Source organism: Pantherophis guttatus, chromosome 4, assembly GCF_059756535.1.
Source record: "Pantherophis guttatus breed Tessera chromosome 4, ASM5975653v1, whole genome shotgun sequence".
Classification (NCBI taxonomy): Eukaryota; Metazoa; Chordata; class Lepidosauria; order Squamata; family Colubridae; genus Pantherophis; species Pantherophis guttatus.
This window is the reverse complement of record NC_142066.1, coordinates 15,582,331-15,602,828: the sequence shown is the minus strand read 5'-3', so window position 1 is coordinate 15,602,828 and position 20,498 is coordinate 15,582,331. Positions and strand designations below refer to the sequence as shown.

Here is a 20,498-nt window from a genome sequence, read left to right as displayed (position 1 = left end):
AAACCATGCCAGTAAAATTAGAAAAGAAATTGTTGATGAACTAAATAAAATGACTCTGCAATATATTTGGCAAGGAAAAAAATCAAGAATAAAATTGAAAGTTTTACAGGATTCTAGGAATAATGGTAGTTTTGCGCTCCCAGACTGGGAATTATATCACCAGGCTGCAGCTCTCACCTAGCTAAAACATTGGGTAAACTTGAATAACAGAAGACTATTATTACTAGAAGGGCATGACTTACAATTAGGCTGGCATGCCTTTCTCTGGTATGGTAGAAATATGGCACACAAATATTTCCAGAGGCATTATGTGAGGAACGTGTTACTTAACATTTGGGAAAAAAATAAACTACAACACTATAGGGAAGTACCAGCCTGGCTCTCCCCAATGGAGGCAATAATATATCCAAATCTTATGAATTGGGGAAAAATTGTATGTTACAAGGATATTTTAGATGAAAGGGGTGATCTTAAATCCAGATAACAATTGCAGAAGCAGGGATTGGATTTATCTTGGTGGCCATATTTGCAGATCCAAGCAAGGCATGAAAAAGATGTTAAATTATGGGGTGTAAACAAAGAACAAACAGCATTGGACAAAATTTTAATGGGGATGGATGAAAAATTGATTAAAAATATATAATTATTTACTGAACTATAAAATGGAGGAAGAGATAGTTAAAGAAACAATGATTGCCTGGGCAAAGAATTTCGGATACAACATAGAATTAGAAAAAATGGTTAAAAATTTGGGAGAGAAACTACAAACTGACGATGGCCATGGCATATAAAGAAAACCTTTACAAAATGTTTTACAGGTGGCACTTGCCGCCAGTAAGATTGGCCAAAATGTATAAGAACTCCTCTGCCAATTGTTGGAAATGCAACCAGACTCCAGGAACATACTACCACATGTGGTGGACATGTAAGAAAGTAAGGAATTACTGGGACAAAATTCATAAATGGCTAGAAATGATAACTGAGCAACATATTGAGTTCAAACCAGAAATGTGCCTCTTAGGTATATTGTCAGAAAGTTATGACAAAGCAACCATTTATTTAGTGTTACATATATTGACGTCAGCTAGAATTACATATGCTAAATATTGGAAAAATATGAACCCCGCACCGGATGATGGCATAATTAGAAAAATTTAGGATTGAGCTGAAATGGACAGATTAACTTGAAAAATTAAAGATAAAGAAGACTCGAAATATTACAGGACATGGAATAAATTTTATGAATGGATAGAGACAAGAAGTAGAAATGAGAGGGAAGTTTATGAATGTCAGTACAACAAATAAAACATATAAACTATGAATATAATATGGAAAAATCTGTAAATAAGCTAATGTAAGTAGAAATTTAGTTGAAGTTTTCGTTTATAAGCATCTGTTTACTGTTTACTGTTAACATAGTACATAGTACCCGGAGGCTCCAACTGGTCCAGAATGCAGCCGCGCAGGTGGTTATGGGCGCAACTCGTTGTGCCCACATGACACCCTCCTGCGTGAGCTGCACTGGCTCCCAGTGGTCTTCCGGGTGCGATTCAAGGTGTTGGTTACCACCTTTAAAGCGCTCCATGGCATTGGACCTGGGTACCTTCAAGACCATCTTCTGCCACCAGTAGCCTCCCACCGTCCAGTCCGCTCCCACAGAGAGAGTCTCCACAGGGTGCCATCAGCCAAATTATGTTGGCTGGCGACACCCAGGGGGAGGGCCTTCTCTGTGGGAGCCCCTGCCCTTTGGAATGAACTGCCCCCAGAAATGCGTAAGATCTCCGACCTCCGTGTATTTCGCTGTGTCCTCAAAACCTTGTTGTTCTGCCAGGCCAGACTATCAATGTAAAGATTTTAATTGGTTTTAAATGTGGGATTTTAAATTTGGGGGTTTTATAATTGAGCCAATTATTTAATAATTTTAATAATTTTTAAATTTTTCTGTCTTTGTGCTTTTAATCAGGCTGTACACTGCCCTGAGTCCTTTGGGAGAAGGGCAGTATAGAAATAAAATTATTATTATTATTATTATTATTATTATTATTATTATTATTATTATTATTATTATTATTATTAATATTATTACAGTTATAGTTACTAGCATGTATGTTAAGATTTACCATGATCTCTCTCTGGCTTTGCTTTATTTGCATTGTTATCCTGACATGGCACTGTCTTTTCAATAAAATAAAATTAAATTTAAAAAAAAAAAAGATAACTGGGGACTGGAGGCTAAACAAAGGGTGGGCTGCTGGAGGTTTGCAAGGGTTCAGGAGAACCTCTAGCTAAGATTCTGTGCAGTTCGCAGAACCCCCAAATCCCACTCCTGGCTGGCCCCGCCCACCCTGCCCCGTCCCTCCCAGGAGTCCCCACATGGCCTATTTTGGATGCAGGTAAGTGCAGGGCACGCACGGATGCTCGGGAAGGGTGAAAAACGGGCCTACTGGAAGTTTGGGAAGGCTGGAAATGGGCCCATTTTTGGCCTCCAGAGGGCCTTCAGAGCCTGGGGAGGCCGTTTTCACCCTCCCAGAGGCTCAAGAAAAACCTCCAGAACCCACGGACGGCAAAAATGCCCCCCCACCATGGTGCAGGAGGCCGACTCGGCCACACCCACCATGGCCATGCCCACCCAGCAACCAGGCAGAGAACCCCTTGCTAAAATTTTTGAAGCACACCCCTGGGCTAAACCATATGAAGAACAGTTAGAGGAATTGGGTATGTCTAGTTTATTGAAGAGAAGGACTAGGAGTGACGTGATAGCAATCTTCCAATATCAAGGGGACAGTCACAAACAAAAGGGGGTCAACCTATTCTCCAAAGCACCTGAAGGCAGGAAAAGAAGGAATGGATAGAAATGAATCAAGGAGAGAACGAGCCTAGAACTAAGGAAAAAAAATCCTGACAGAACAATTAATCAATGGAAGGGCTTCTTTCAGAAGTTGTGGGTGCTCCGTTACTGGAGGTTTTAAAGAACAGCCATTTGTCCAGAATGATATAGTCTCCTACTTGAATAGGGGGTGTACTAGAAGACCAAGTCTTCCATCTCTGCTATCCTATTATTCTCTTATACGATAACAATATTGACAGACTTGAACATTGGGCACTATCTAACAAAATGAAATTCAATGGTGAAAAAAGTAAGGTTCTATATTTAGGCAAGAAAAACAAAATGCACAGGTACCATATATGTGGTACCTTGCTCAACAGTAGTAACTGTCAGAGGGATCTTGGAGTCCTAGTGGACAACCATTTAGATATGAGCCAGCAGTGTGCAGCAGCTGCCAAAAAAGCCAACACAGTTCTGGGCTGCATAAACAGAGGGATAGAATCAAGATCACGTGAAGTGTTAATACCACTTTATAATGCCTTGGTAAGGCCACACTTGGAATACTGAATTCAGTTTTGGTCATCATGATGTAAAAAAGATATTGAGACTCTAGAAAAAGTGCAGAGAAGAGCAACAAAGATGATTAGGGGACTGGAGGCTAAAACACATGAAGAACGGTTGCAGGAATTGGGTATGTCTAGTTTAACGAAAAGAAGGATTGGGGAGACATGATAGCAGTGTTCTAATATCTCAGGGAAGAGGGAGTCAAGCTATTCTCCAAAGCACCTGAGGGCAGGACAAGAAGCAATGGGAGAAAACTAATCAAGGAGAGAAGCAACCTAGAACTAAGGAGAAATTTCCTGACAGTTAGAACAATTAATCAGTGGAACAACTTGCCTCCAGAAGTTGTGAATGCTCCAACACTGGAGGTTTTTAAGATGATGTTGGATAACCGTTTGTCTGAAGTGGTGTAGGGTTTCCTACCTAAGCAGGGGGTTGGACTAGAAGACCTCCAAGGTCCCTTCCAACTCTGTTATTCTATTCTAACAATATGATAAACATGTTTCCTTCATCATTTCTGATGCCATCGGATGCCCTGGGGGTTACAGTCCTCTTGAGATGTTAGTTCCTCTCATTATCACAAAGTGCTATGATTTATCTTCTATTCTGGAAAGACTGACTAAGCTTTATAACATTTTAGGTACCTGCAAAAGCAGCCCCATTTCAGTCTGTTTCTTTTAGGCTTCTTTGAAGACATCATTCAGAAGTCTGGAAAGCACTAAGTGTGACAGTATGATGATGGGCACTAGACTGAGGTAAAGGATTTGAGGTTAAGAGAAGGTACTTCTTCATCCCTGCAGATGTCAAAGCTCTTCTTTTTGCTGCTACTCTTAGTGTTTCCAAAAATTGAGGGGAAAGCTCTTCCTAATTCATGTAGTGTGAATTATTCCCTTCCTATTCAACATGAGTATTATCAGCCCGGAGACTTCATCATTGGTGCAATCTTTTCTCAGCTCTTCATGCCTGCCTTCAATCCATTATCCTTCACTGAGAATCCCTTGACAATGATTGAAGACATGTATACGTAAGGAAACCATTTTTTTTTTGGTCCTCTCTGACAAAAAGTTTAAATAATCACCCTAAGTAGATATGACAACAAAGGGATGTGGAGTTATGCATCTTAATGAAAGATAGAGCTCATCTTATTCGTATCAACAAAGCTACCAATGAATGGCCTAAAGGAAGTTTTAAAAAATGAGGGAGGGAGGGAGAGAGGGAAGGCAGGCAGGAAGGCAGGCAGGAAGGCAGGCAGGCAGGCAGGCAGGAAGGAAGGAAGGAAGGAAGGAAGGAAGGAAGGAAGGAAGGAAGGAAGGAAGGAAGTTTTGTTTAAAAATTAGTGCAAATGTTTCAGAAAAGCTTGTTCTGAGTTTTGCTCTCATTTTGGAATTTGGCATTGTCTGGTTGTCCATTGCCCCTGAGGAAATGCTACTAACCATGGGAAAATTTATTTTATAATAAGGTTGTTACTCCTTAAGCTACCAAAGAATTCTTCACTGTAAGGCAATTTTGAATAGGTTGACACAGATAATACTCTGACAGTTATCATCAAATTATATTTGAAAGACTAAGATTGTGGTTCTTTACAGTTTATAAAGGAAAAAGTCCGATCCCATCCAATGGATTATGCCCATTATCCCACTACAAATATAAGAAATTTGTTTCAGAAAAAAAAAAAATCGGTGCAGTTTTTCTGTTGGTGGACTGCTTGCTGCTTCCATTTCACTGAAATCAGTTTCCAAGTCTGATCTCTACTGCCATCATGCCCAATCCTGCCACTCTTTTAACACTTTCAAAAACAAAAACCTCCCAGTTTCTCAAAAATCTGCTCTTAAACTAAACTCTTCATTTATTTATTTTTTTCCCAGAAGAATAATCACATGTTCAGGGACACCCATTTTAAATATGTTCCTTCCAGGCGATGGAGATTTTGCCAGAATGTGGAACATATCAAGGCTAATTTATTTGGCATTTCTCTCTATATATACAGTATGATTCTGTTGGTCTCTATCAGCTACTAAGCAAAACTTAATGAAGAATTGGTGCAGTGATTTGATAATTTGCCCTTTTTCTTTCATTTTTTTTTTCCAATATGTCGCTAATGTTTTTCTAACCTCAATCCCATATAGTCTGATTTATTGTTTGTCAACACAGGTTTTGGCACTTCCACCCTTTTAATCTGTTACCTGGTATCTTCCTATTTGACAGATATATAGTAGCTGACTTTTTGTTCTTGAATGTATTCTCTGCCTTGAACTGTTTCTATCATTTTATAATCCCATTTTCAGTGAGGTTGGTATAGGTTCTTCTGAAATTTTAAAACTCATTTACATCAATCAAATCTCTTCCATGTATATTTCTTTGTATTTTTAATTACCTGTAATTTATCCTATAATTTTCCTGATCCCCTTAATAAAATCTCTCATTTTCCCTTTTCCTGTTATATGCCTAATATCTAATCATAGACATTCAAATTGTAGATATATTTCTGAAATCTGCATTCAATTATCATATATCTTTCCTGTTATCCAAGGCTTTCATCTCCCATCTTCTCCTACTTCCATGATGCTTATCTTGAAACGTTCCTTGAAAATTTGAAAATGTATTCATATCACTTCTGTTTTCATAATCATTATTTCTATCCATAGTTCCTCACTTCGCCTTTTATATAAATTAAACTTATGAAATCAGTTCTGTGTGTTCATCTCATATCCTAAAGTTACATCCTCTAGGTTAAATCTTCTGCTACACAGTATTTTCTAACATATCCTAGTTGAGTGGATAACATTCCTTCATTTAGTTAAACATTTAAAGAAGAATAGAATACAGTGCAGTAAAGGAACTCATTTGATCCTTAGCACATCTTTCCTTCCTTCTTTCCTTCTTTCCTTCTTTCCTTCCTTTCTTCTTTCCTACACAACCTCTAGCTGCAACAATTTTGTTCTATGGTGTGTCCCATTATGGGTGTTAAACAGGAGCATGATTCCAGCAAATGTACAAGATTTTGTGTCCATATATACAATGTTCTTCTTGTTCTAGCACAGTGCCCAAGAATTATCAGCATGTCCTATCAATGGTGTTTGCTGTGAATGAGATCAATGAGAACCTTAAACTTTTACCCAACGTCACCTTGGGGTTCCAGATCTATGAAAGTTACTTCAGTGCACGCATGGCTAATCAAAATACGCTGAACCTGGTATCTCGCCATAACAAGACTGTTCCCAATTACAAGTGTGATGTTGAAAAGAATCTGATAGCAGCCATTGGGGGCCTGGATTCTGAAATCACTCTACACATGGCCTCCATCTTAACTCTCTACAAAATTTCCCAGGTAAAATGAGGAGAGAGATTTAAGGGTTCTATCAGTAAAAGAAAATAACCAGTGTGAAAATAAAAAAGTCCACTTGAAAGAAACCAGAGTGTAATAAGTTGAAATAATATTATTATGGTAATTCCATTTTATTTATTTGTTTATTTCACGGAGATTCGAAAGAGATTGACAAATACAAAAGGTCTGAGTATTTAGCTGAAGAATAAGCCCTTTTAAACTAATGTTGGTGCAGGGAAGATGTTAAATCACTTTGCTTCATAGAATTGCAAAAGAATCCTGATTGTTGCAACAATCCAATTAGAAGTAGTGTGTCAACTAAAAAAATAAAGTCAATCACCCTCAGTGAATTTGTTACCTCACAAAAGCCAAACAGAGTTGGACCAGTGGTGAAATCCATTTTTTTTACTTACTTCTGTGGGTGTGGCTTAGTGGGCATGGTATGGCTTGGTGTGCGTGGCTTGGTGTGCGTGACAGGGGAAAGATACTGCAAAATCTCCATTCCCACCTCACTCCGGGGAAAGGATATTGCAAAATCTCCATTCCCATCCCACTCTGGGGCCAGCCAGAGGTGGTATTTGCTGGTTCTCCAAACTACTCAAAATTTCCGCTACCGGTTCTCCAAACTGCTCAAAATTTCTGCTACCGGTTCTCCAGAACCTGTCAGAACCTGCTGGATTTCACCCTTGAGTTGGACCTTGACTTGAACAGTACCTGCATGGGCTCAAATAAACACATTTGAGTTCAGAAAGTATTAAGAGACCGGTTACCATATCCAAAGTACTTAACAAGATCCAGCATTGATCTTCTACTAATAATATAATGTGGAATCCCCCTGAAAGGAGACTAGAGGATTTCATAATTCTGGAGATTAAAATGACTTTAAAAAGAAAAGTAAAAAGTTAAACCCTGGTGAAATCTCTTAGAAAAAAAAGTCTGAGATCCCTCAAAATAAAGCAACTTCTATTGTTCTCACCCCTCACTCCATTTTGGAATTAGATATGAAAGGTACTTCCCATTTTAACTGAGTATTTGGCTAAAAGACCTTCTAAGATATTTAATTGAAGTGGAAATAAAAAACTGAAATGGGATGATATTTTGTGTGTATTTTTGTTGATTGTATATTCTACCTTTTATAGAATTTCAAATTTCTACCTTTCCCACCCCCAAGTCTCAACCCTGTGAAGAAGATTTACCGGAAAAGAAAAATTGGCCCAAAGTTACCAATGAATACTAGTGGACTGAGGAAGAATTAGAACCTAGATCTCTTCGGTGCAATTTCAACGTCTTACATCAGATTTCCTTCACTGCATTTCTTTTAAAAATGCCTAAAATTCTTGAAAATAAGGAAAAGAATCTTTAGCTACCAAACAAATGCATGAAATTCACCAACCGAAGGATGAACAGCTCTTTAATCTCCTCTAGGTCACCTGTAGCTTTTTAGAACCTAAACCTTCTCAGTGCCAGCCAACATTTTAGTGACCACATTATATTGCCTTCATTGACTTTCTTCAAAAATCTGAAATACTTGAAAATAAGAAAAAAAAATAGATGTCAAACAAATGCATGAAATCTGCTAACTCGAGGATGAACATCTCTCTAATCTTTTCTAGGTCACCTATAGTTTCTTTTCTCCAGCAGTAAGAGAAAAAAATCAATTTGCTTTCTTATACCAGATGACTCCTAGTGAAACTTATCAGTTGAATGGACTTGTCCAGCTTCTGTTATATTTTCAATGGAAATGGGTTGGGATAATTGCCTTAGGAGACGAGAAAGGGGAAATATTTGTGCAGACCTTAACACATCTGCTTTTCGAGAAGGAAATCTGTATAGCCTTCACAGAAAGAACACCTAGTCATGAGTATTTTTTTCAGCTGGATGAACTGATCAGTCAGTTAAAGAGTATAGTTGTATCTCTCCATAAGTCCAATGCAAGTGTAGTTGTCGCAAAGGCAGATACGCACGCCATGTTGGATATTCATTGGTTGGAGCTTGTGGTGAACAATTTTGAATTACAGCCTGTTGACAAAGTGTGGGTTGTGACTGCTCCTTGGGATTTCTCATCTGAAACATTTCACAGACAGATAAATATACAGATCTTCCATGGAGCTTTATCATTTGCAATTCATGCCAAGGAGATGAGGGATTTCCAAAATTTCCTTCATAAACTGAATCCACATTCTGAAGCTGACAGCTTTGTCAAGCTTTTCTGGGAACAAGCGTTTAACTGTGTATTTGAAGATGCAGGTGGAGGAGAGAATCAATTGACATCCTGCACTGGAGATGAGCAGCTGGAGAACATCCCTGGACCTCTTTTTGAAATGCAGATGACGGGTCAAAGCTACAGCATCTACAATGCAATCTATGCTGTGGCTCATGCTTTCCATGCTATGTTGTCGTCCAGAACTAAACACAGATTGGGAATTGTTGAATACCCTGTTGAGTCTTCAAAGCTACAACATTTTCAGGTAATGTCCTTCACATTAAGCAAACTATGGGTTTTTTTAAAATGAATAGATAGTGATCTAGGGCTGTAGGATGTAGCTATTCGTACCAAAGTAGTAGGGACAGTGTCAGGGTTCCAAGTAATAGATCCATTGCAAGCAAAACTCCAAGGCAGCTGGATTCCTCAAAGAATAGCTTTATTGGAAATATCATATTGGCACATATCTGGTGAAAACCAACTCTGAGGGGCCCCTTGGTTTTCACCTAATTAAAAGTAAAAGTTTTCCCCTCAGCCTCAAACATGGTCCAATCATGGCAGCATCTGCTGGTCTGGGGACATCACTCCTCCTTTTTCAGGCCAGGTTTGAGAACGTCCTTGGTTTGAGAACGTCCTTGGTTCCCAAGAGAAAGTATTTTATTTTGACTACGCAACCCCAGCTATCTCTAATTCCTCCTCTCTATCCCTCACTCCAGTGTGGCAGCACTGAAGCTCTAAGATGGCTTCGGCTAGATCAGTTTCATGGTTGAAAGACAGGGCTGTTTAGAATCCCCTGGACTGCAAGGAGATCAAATCAGTCCATCCAAAAGGTAATCAACACTACCTCTTCCTTGGAAGGACAGATACTGAAGCTGAAGCTCAAATAGTTCGGCCATCAAATGAGAAGAGAGGGCTCATTAGAAAAGACTCTGATATTGGGAAAGATGGAAGGAAAAGGGAGAAGAAGATGGCAAAGGATGAGATGATTAGATAGTGTCATTGATGCAATGAACATGAATTTGGGCAAATTCCAGGAGACAGTGGAGGAGAGCGGGATCTGGCAGACTATCATCCATAGGGTCATGAAAAGTTGATCACAACTTAGTGGCTTAACAACCAGCAAACACACAGTGGGGACTGCAACTTTTTTAAAACAAACAAACAAACAAACAAACACATCAATCCTTCCGTGTGTTTTCTCGGTGTTTCTTCTGTGACTTCTTCTTCTTTTTATTACTCCTCCTATCTTCATTTCTTCCTTGATAATTTCCATTTCCCTGTTGCAATATTTCCCCCAAATTACAATACATTTAATATAACATTCTCCTTATTTAATTACAGTATCACAATCTTTATCTATATCTCTTTTCTAACCATAAAATTTCCAACTTGAATGGAATGACTTGGTACAACTGTTTAGGAGACCAAAGGAAGTGAAATTGGTTAGGATCATGTCAATTTCAGACAGCAGTGCAAGCAGGCAAAGGGTAATAATTAATTAATCAAGGTCAAAAGTTAGGACAGTGATGGTGAATCTTTTCGGCACCAAACAAGCAGCAAACTTGTGTACCAGTGTTTAATTGCTCATGTTGCAAATTTTAATTATTATTGCTACTTTTCTCCTTTCTTCTTCTAAATTGTAAATCTAACCGTTTTAGTGTCTTGATTTTCAGTGGGCGCATATATTGCAAACTGTTGAGATGTTTTGAGAGTGGGTGGTAGATATAGTTCAGAAACATACAGGTAAATACAATTTTGTAAAACCTACGCTTGGCTTTCTTCACCTAAAGATCCACCCTTTTTTGAAGAAGATCTCGTTTAACAACAGTGCAGGAGACACTTTGTTTTTTAATGAGAATGGCGAATTAGTAGATGGATTTGATATTATCAACTGGATAACTTTTCCAAATCAATCTTTCTTAAAAGTAAAAATCGGGAAAATGGATCCTCAAGCTCCATGGGACAAACAGCTGTCTATTAATGAGAAGATCATTACCTGGCATTATACATTTGGAGAGGTAGGACTAAACACCGAGATCTAAAGTTTATATAGGTGCACAAAATTTGGTCATAAATGTGTTCATTGCTTAGAAAATGAATTTTTTATTACTGTCATATTTGCAAATGGTCACTAACCAGGATAGTCACTAAACAAGGAGTGGGTAAAATGATATGTAATTTAAAACTTCCTCAAGCAATGTATATGTAAGCTGGAAAGCCAAAGGTCCAGCAGTCTTCTGGTTTGAGAAGCTGTCCAATTACAGATAGTCATGGACTTAAAATCAATTGTTTAATGACTGTTGGTACTGTACAATGATACTGAAAGAAAATGACTTATGACAATTGTTCACACTTATGACCTTGCAGCATTCCCATAGTTATGTGATCAAAATTCTGGCACTTGGACACTGTTGTGACCGAGGCCCAAATAGTGATAACCAAACACAATTCAGTCCTGAATAAACTTATTTTATTAAAAGAGCTGAGAATTAATTCATTCTCAGCTTAGTCCAAAACAAATTCTTCATAACCAGTCCTACGGCCTTATCACCAACCTTTGATGTCTTTGGCAACCTGCCAAAGGCTTTTCTTGGCAAAACCCCCACAAAGTTCAAGAGACGTGGACAAGAAGCACTGGAATCAATGTTGCTTTTCTACAAAGAACCTAACGGCTCGTTGCTGGTCTTTTAAGCCTTATGGGAATGGCCAATGATCTCCTGGCCTTACTCCTGAGTCGTCCTTTTCACTCAGCTGCTCTTGCCTTCTGGCAGCTCTTCACATGCATGCACTAGGAACAGGCTCCCCCTGTTCCTCTGCCTCTCTGCTGTCCACCTCTGGAGGCTCCAGAGTCCATGCATTGCTCCCAGATGGCTCTGGTCCCATCTCTGCCTCTGACACAGAGCCCTTGTCCGGCCTTCCCTGACTCCAGGACTGGCCCATTGTCCTCCCCAGCCTCCTCACTGTCCAACTCCACTGCCAGGTCCACAGGCTGCTAGCGGACCACAACAGACACTGGCATGTATGTCACTGGCATGTTATAACAGTTGCCCTGCCTCAAAGTCAAGTGATCATCATTTGTAACCTTCCAGCTACCTTGAGACAAGCACAATCAATAGGGAAAGCCAGGTTGGCTTAGTGTCCACATGATTCACTTAACAACTGTAGAGATTCACTTATCTGTAGCATAAAAGTTTATAAAATGGAGCAAAACTCACTTTACAACTGCCTTACTTAGAAGAAATTTTGGGGCTTGGTTATGGTTGTAAGTCGAGGACTAGCTGTATAACGAGTGCACATGGCTTTTCTAAATATTCCAGATTTAGAAAAAAATGGGAATGAGAGATTCCGCAGAGGTGCAGTGGCTAGAGTGCAGTACTGCAGGCTACTTCTGCTGATCACCAGCTGCCAGCAGTTTGGCAGATTGAATCTCATCAGGCTCAAGGTTGACTCAGCCGTCCATCTTTCTGAGGTGGATAAAATGAGGACCCAGATTGTTGGGGGCAATATGCTGACTCTGTAAACCACTTAAAGAGAGTTGTAAAAGCACTGTGAAGTGGTATATAAAGTCTAAGTGCTATTGTTATTTACTGACAATGTTTCAAAAGCAGGCATCTTTTTTGTAAAGGCACCATCAGTAGCAATACTATTTGCAAAGTCCAGTGGATGGAATATGAAGGTATTTTCCTGTGTGATTCAATTAAAATGTGAGAAAGGAAGGCAGTGGTAGATTGTTGGAGACACAGGAGGGGTGGGAAAAGGTACAAAGGACAAAAGCTGTGTTACGTTTTCGTAACATAAACCTTTTGACTTACATGTTTGTGTGATGTGTCGGGACACCGGTGTAGAAGGGTAAGGTTGTGCTGTGACATAACCACACAGGTGTCATTGTTTTGTCCATCACCATGGCCTGCTGTGGAGGGGTTCTCTGCCCGGTTGCTGGGTTGGGTGGCCATGGTGGGTATGGCTTAGTTGGTCTCCTGCACCATGGCGGGGGGGGTTGCCCTCCCTGGGCTTCAAAGGCTTTCCTCGAGCCTTCGGGAGGGCAAAAATGGCCTCCCCAGATTCCAGAGGACCTCTGGAGGCCAGAAAAGTTTCCAGCCTTCCCAAACATCCGGTAGGCTCATTTTTCACCCTTCCCAAGCCTCCTCGCACCCTGCACTTACCTGCATGTGGGGCCATGTGGGGACTCCTGGGAGGGGCAGGGCGGGGCTGGGTGGGCAGGGCCAGCCAGGAGTGGGATTTGGGGGTTCTCTGAACTGCACAGAATCTTAGCTAGAGGTTTTCCCAAACCCCTGAGAACCCCCCAACAGCCCACCCCTGCCTACAGTGGAAGATACAATGAAAGAGGAGCCCTTCACAGCTTATCATAACAAAAGATCAAGGAGATCACATTTCATTCACAAGCATTTATTTGCTATTTTCTTCCCCTTGAAATGCATTCTAAAGCAACTTTCTTTTTGTTAAATGACAGCTGGAATTTCAAAAAGCCCATGGAGAATTTTTTGTGTCTAGCCCTATTCATGATTTCACAAAGCGATGAACAGATATTGCTGAAAATTCTGGGAATTTACATTGATGCAAATGTATGATGTAAAGGACATAATATTAATTTTAATAACACAAAAACAGTTGCAAAAATAGAACATCTCAATGGCAGAATAATCAGAGAGGCCATTGAAATAGAGAAAAGACCATATTGTATGAATAAAAGTGATGACACTTCCCGTCTGCCTACTATTTGGAAACCTGCTCTCATAGACAGACGAATCTTAACACAAAATATAAACCATAGATCAAAAATTCATCATAATGCCTGTGTTGCCACCATTTCCAGCATAATTTATCCATTAACCCACAACCAAGCAACAGCGCTTCCACCCAATCAAAATACAGCTACGTCATCAGCCAATCAGAATACAGCAACACTGTCGACCAATCAGAATACACCTTTGCCTCTTTTCATAGAAAAACATCAGTTACGATCACACAGTTTGCCCATAAGCACCAAACCAAGAACTTCAGCCAGAAGATGACGAATGTGATTTCGTCGAAACGTCGCTACTACCCTTTTAAGGATATGTTTACAATTACATGGGAAGAAACCCGAAATATTAACTGTACACACATTGATACCTATGTATCAACATAATACCAAATTCCTTACCAAGGTAAAGAAGGCTAGAATGGAGTCTATGGAGTGTCAGGCTTGGATTCTCAATCATCCAGATTATGGTTGTCCCAAAGGTACTTCTTCAAAAGGCAACTAGACTGCCTGTTTTTCTTTGAAGACAGTTTACTTCTCATCCAAGCAGCTTCTTCAGTCCAGTTGTCTTTTGAAAAAGCACCTTTGGGCCATTCAACCAATGTTTGCTTCCGTCCATGGCATCTGATAGAATTCAAAATCAATATCTACAATCTAGGAGCTAAGGATATCTTCTTCCTTAGCAACATTCTGGAAACAAAAACCATCCTGAAGTCCATGATGCCCTGATTTGAGTACAACACCCAGTGGTGAGCTGCATCCAGTCCACACCGGTTTGGGTGAACTGGATTTTAAGATTCTGCTCAGTTCGGTGAACCGGCAAATCCCACCACGGGCTGCAGGAGACTGAGTGCTGTCATACACCCTGGCCAAACCCCTTCCCACACCCAACCAGCCACGTCCACCCAGCCAGCCATTAGAGCATAGAACTGGTTGTTAAAAAGTTTGCAGCCCACCACTGACAACACCCCATTGAGGCTTAACTAAACAACAAATGTGACTAAAATGGGTTCTTCTTTCCCATGGACAGGTCGTGCCTTTGTCGCTGTGCAACCACCGCTGCGTTCCGGGCTATATCAGACAAAGCAAAGAAGGGGAACAATTTTGTTGCTATGATTGTGCTGAATGTCCATCAGGAAAGATTTCCAACCAGACAGGTAGGGAATACCATACTATAAACTACAAATGAAACAAATGAAACATCTACCGTATTTTTCGGAGTATAAGACGCACTGGAGTATAAGACGCACTTTAGTTTTTGGGGAGGAAAATAGGTGGGGAAAAATTCTGCCTACCAGGTATTCATCTGGCTAGGCACATTAGTTCTGTCGCTGGTTTTGAGGTTTGGGCTGGTTGGGGCTGTGCTTCTAAAGCACAGCTGATTGTCAGAGGGAACAGTAATTAGAAAAGCAGGCAAAGCACAGACGATCGCTTCACTCGTGTTGGGGCTGAAAAACAGCTTCAAAAGCACAGCAGATCCTCGGAGGGAGCTCCAATGACTAAAGCAGGCAAAGCGCGGAAGGGGTAAGAGAAGGCAGCAGGTAGCCATTTTGGGCACTGCATGGGGTTACATTCTGAGTATAAGATGCACCCAAATTTTCAGCCTCTTTTAGGAGGGAAAAAAGTGTGTCTTATACTCTGAAAAATATGGTAATTTGGTTTTATTGTACAGCAGAATGGAAAGAGGAAGATATGCCAACACTTCTCACTTATTAATATTCATGAAAATGTAAAATTGAACTTCATGTGCAATAACCAAAGATAGGTCACTAAGGAAATAGTAGTAAAGAGAGGAGTTAGACAGGGATGTATATTGTCCTATACATAGATTATATAATCTCATTGGTTCTTGCTTAAGTGTCTCTATTTTTCATGCTAAATTTATTTACATGGGTATGCACTTACCCAAGCTATGTAACTCTGGACAGTGTATAAAAGACAAAAATATCTGAAATAATTGGAACAGGGATATCATAACATATTAAAATATATGAAGCAATAAAATGATGAACAAAAATGAAAACTTCTACCACTTACATTGGGGATTCCACTCAAGTTGATCCCAGAACAGGGGTGGGTTCTAAATTTTTTTACTACCGGTTCTGTGGGCGTGGCTTATTTTGTGGCCATGGCTTGATGGTCATGTGACAATTTTTTAGGATTTAGCAGAGGTACTGGTCTACCAGGCTTTTAACTGCTTGCAGAGCTGTACCGGTCTACTCATTTGTTTTTGGAGGCACCGGCCTACTCATTTGTTTTTGGAGGCACCGGCCTACTCATTTGTTTTTGGAGGCACTGGTCTACCACCACACTGCCTTTTAACACTGATCAGCTGTAGAGCAGCCCTTTGAAGCCCCGCAGCAAGAGTTTAAACAGGTTTTTTCTTCTAGCAGATCAGCTGGGACTCAGGAGGCAGCAATAGATTGGGGGTGGGGCCAAATAAAAGGTAAGAATATCATCACCGCTACCGCTACCGGCTCGGCGGAACTGGGCCAAACTGGGAGGAACCCACCCCTGTCCCAGAACTTGAGAAAAAGCCATATCTTAACCACCTAAAGACCTATAGCAGTGATGGCTAACCTTTTCCAGACCAAGTAGCCAAAGCGCGCCATGTGTGCAATTGCACACATGCGTGCCCGAATCCCCCCCAAATGCAATGTGTGTGTGTTGCCCCCATGCATGCATCCCACACCGCTCATGTGTACATGGCTCCTGTTCACACACCCCACCTCCATGCATGTGCACGCACCCCCCACACTTGCCCCGCCCTCTGCACACTCTGTGTGCATGTGCGGCAGAGACCTGAAGACCAGTTGGCCAGTCGGAGGCATGCATGCATGCGCGGCAGAGCTGAACTGGGGCAATGGCTTGCATGCCAACAGAGAGGGCACTGTGTGCCACCTCTGGCACGCCTGTCATAGGTTCACCATCACGGACCTATAGGGTTGGAACTAGCTGTTTTTTTTTTGTTTGTTTGTTTGTTTTTAATTTGATTTATATGCCGCCCTTCTCCGGAGACACAGGGCGGCTTACAATCCGTTAAGCAATAGCCTTCATACTTTTGTATATTTATACAAAGTCAGCTTATTGCCCCCCCACAAACTGGGTCCTCATTTAACCTACCTTAGAAAGGATGGAAGACTGAGTCGACCTTGAGCCTGGTAAGATTCGAACCTGCAGAAATTGCAGACAGCTGTGTTAATAACAGGGTGCATTAAACCACTGTACTACCAAGGTAGTTCATCATTGTGGTGTCAATTTCATATTGACTGTCATTATGATGACTTGATGTAACTGTTGCAAATTCTATAATTTGCCTTCTTGGTGTGTGACATCATTATGGTTTCAGGTAAGTAGGGTAGGCATAATGCACCAGGCTATTTTCATTTTGTGGTTGAATGTGCCATGTAACTAGAGCAATAGAACACTGCAAGGAAGAAACAATTGGTAGCTTGAATGATAAATGTTTTCACCAGTCACCCTGCCTCGACCTGTAATAGGGACTACAGAATTGTAAAAAGGGAGTCTTTTCTTTTATTAATATAGCTTCTATCTCAATTACCCTATAATTCAGATTCCGGTTACTAGAATTCATTTTTCCTATGCCATGGAGATGTTTAAAATTATAACAGAAGGCATAAATGGTGGGGATTGTTTTTCAATGAAAACTGGATCATTGTGTTTGTGTTTTGCTTTTTTAATGTATCAACTAGTTACCTAACTAACACCAACTGCAACAGTGGTGGGTTTCAAATTTTTTTACTACCAGTTCTGTGGGTGTGGCTTGGTGGGCGTGGCATGGCTTGGTGGGCGTGGCTTGGTGGGCGTGGCATGGGAAGAATATTGTAAAATCTCTATTCCCTCCCCAATCCAGGGAAAGGTTACTGCAAAATCCCCATTTCCTCCCAATCAGCTGGGACTTGGGAGGCAGAGAATAGATGGGGGCAGGGCCAGTCAGAATTTTTACTAACAGTTCTCCGAACTACTCAAAATTTCCGCTACCGGTTCTCCAGAACTGGTCAGAACCTGCTGAAACCCACTTCTGAACTGCAACCAAATGATCCACTAGAAAAAAGTTTGGCAATTTCAGGGAAAGCTCATGAGAAGGATTCCACTTGCAAGGATCCTGGGATTTGTTCTAAAGCAAGGGTGTCAAACTTGATTTCATTGAGGGCCACTTCAGGGTTGTGTTTGACCTCAGGGAGGGGATGGGCATGGCTACGATGGGCGTGGCCAGCTCAATGTCACTTCTGTCAGGGGCATCTGTGCAGAACTCTGCCAGAGAAAATGAACTCCCAAGCTCTGTTTTCAGCTACAATGGCCTCCTGCAACCCTTTGCCAGTGAAAACTGAGCTTGGGTGTTTTCACTGGCAGAGGCAGCATGGGCCAGTTGCTTGCTGTTTCCATGGCGACCAGATCTAAGCAACACATGGACCGAATCTGGCCCCTGGGCCTCAAATTTAAAGAAAGAAATATTTTGGAAGTGCCATAATTATGAATTACACTGTATTATAATTAATAATATTGTATCATAGTATGAGAAAATCTAGATCAAATCTACAAGGCTGTCAACTCCTTCTTATGTATTTTATGTCTTCTCTGTTTCCCTCTCTTTCTCCAAGATATGAATGACTGCTTCAAATGCCCTGAAGATCAATATCCGAACAAAGAAAAAATTCAATGCCTTTCCAAGGAACTAAATTACCTGAGTTATGTTGATCCTTTAGGCAGGGGTTTGTCTGTTATGGCTCTTGCTCTTTCTACAACCACAGTCTTGGTGCTTGGAATCTTTATTAAGCACCGGAAAACTCCTATTGTCAAAGCGAACAACCAAACTCTCACTTACGTCCTCCTTATTTCGCTCCTTCTCTGCTTTCTCTGTTCTCTGTTATTCATCGGCTACCCCCAGTCACTGACTTGCCTTTTCCGACAAACTACATTTGGGATCATCTTCTCAGTAGCTGTTTCTTCTGTCCTGGCCAAAACAATTATAGTGGTTCTTGCTTTCATGGCTACTAAACCAGGAGCTGGAATAAGGAAATGGGTGGGGAAAAGATTTGCATTTGCTATTGTTTTATGTGGCTCTCTTATTCAAACAGGTATTTGTGTGATATGGCTGGGTACTGATCCTCCATTTCTAGATTTAGATATGACAACTCTCCCTGAAGAAATTGTAGTGGAATGCAATGAAGGATCAGGCAACATGTTTTACTATATTCTGGGTTACATGGGATTTTTGGCTCTCATCAGCTTCATGGTAGCTTTCTTTGCTCGGAAACTGCCAGACACATTCAACGAAGCCAAATTTATCACCTTCAGCATGTTGGTCTTTTGCAGTGTCTGGTTGTCTTTTGTCCCAACTTATCTAAGTACCAAAGGGAAATACATGGTGGCCGTGGAGATTTTTTCCATCTTGGCTTCCAGCACTGGGTTACTGGGTTGCATCTTTGTTCCAAAGTGTTATATCATCATTTTGAGGCCTGATCTTAATAGCAAAGGACAATTAATAAGAAACAACAAGAAGGAAAATAACTATTGAAAAGTCTGTACTTGGATAGAATTGTGAGGCAAAGCTCAATGCAATCTGAGAAATAAATACAAACCTTGTCCTAATGCTGTGAATAAAACCTACTGAGCATGTATGATTTCATTCTCTGCATCTTGTAGAATATATACTGATCCTTCACATTAAAAAAAAAAATAATGTACTTTCTCTAACTCTAGATTCACTTTTATCCTCCATTTCATTCTATGTATCCTGTAATTAAAACAGGATACAATTATGACAGCTGTATATTATGACTGGTACAGTGGAAAGCATGCTGTTAACCATGGTGTAAAGTTAAAATAATATGTGGAAAATCAAATACCTTTTGTTGTAATTCATATAGTGAGAATATAATGTATAATGGGCAAAGAACAATCCTTCTCAGGGTTTGGGGAAGTTTCCAGGTGACGCTTTCAGGTGAGAATAACTGATGGGCTGGCTAGAGCCTGCCAGCTGGGGAATTCTGAGAGTTGAAGGCCATACATCTTAAAATTGCTGAGGTTGAGAAACACTGGACTCAAAATTTTCAGACTAGCCTACTTTATGTGAAGCCTTAGCAAGCTTATCCATTTCAACCTGCCTGAATTCTTGGCCAATCTGCTTCACAAAGTGAGGGTGTATCCAAAAAAAAAATTATGACATCAAAATGGCTGATTTATTTACAACTAAAATGGAAACTATTTGCAACAACAAACCCATGTCTCCTTTTCAATTTGAGTATTTTTAGATACTTTAAAAATAATTTTATGATTCTTTTGGGTCATTCTACAAACAATGTTAAATACTGAAGAATGCATTACAAGATATTTAATAGATAAAGTCAAAGGACTATGCACTCAATCATATTATTTCCTCAACTGATCGAAGGAATGTGTACAGGAAGCTTAAAGATTGATTATGTCCATGCCCTTAAGAACCAATCTGTCTCTAGTTCTGGATGTATGATACCAGCCTTATGCCTAGTAGCCACTGATCTTCATTGCTCTGCATGACTTTCTGAGGTACCAGTCACCCAGATGTTCATATAGAAGCAGATTCTGTAGCTGAATATGTGAATTGTTTAGCAATACTCTATTCCTTAGGCAGGATTCTCTCAAACAGACCTTGTTACTACAGTTTGTTTAAATATTGGTGCCAAAGAATTTCTTGGCCATGTAGGAATAGCAAGAGAATTTAGATTTATATACTACTTCACAATGTTTTTACAGCCCTCTCTAAGCAGTTTACAGTGTCAGCCTATTGCCCCCAGCAATCTGGATCCTCATTTTATTG

At 40.4% G+C, this 20,498-nt stretch overlaps 1 protein-coding gene across 1 annotated transcript; it reads left to right on the top strand.

The window, feature by feature from the left end:
• The first annotated feature begins 6,458 nt into the window (after window positions 1-6,458).
• Window positions 6,459-19,393, top strand: LOC117659590 (vomeronasal type-2 receptor 26-like). The gene is made up of 5 exons (XM_060682199.2): window positions 6,459-6,716; window positions 8,327-9,181; window positions 10,707-10,934; window positions 14,709-14,835; window positions 18,301-19,393. The coding sequence occupies exons 1-5, from the start codon at window positions 6,459-6,461 to the stop codon at window positions 19,215-19,217; spliced, it is 2,385 nt and encodes a 794-aa protein (XP_060538182.2). The 3' UTR covers window positions 19,218-19,393.
• Window positions 19,394-20,498: the final 1,105 nt, after the last annotated feature.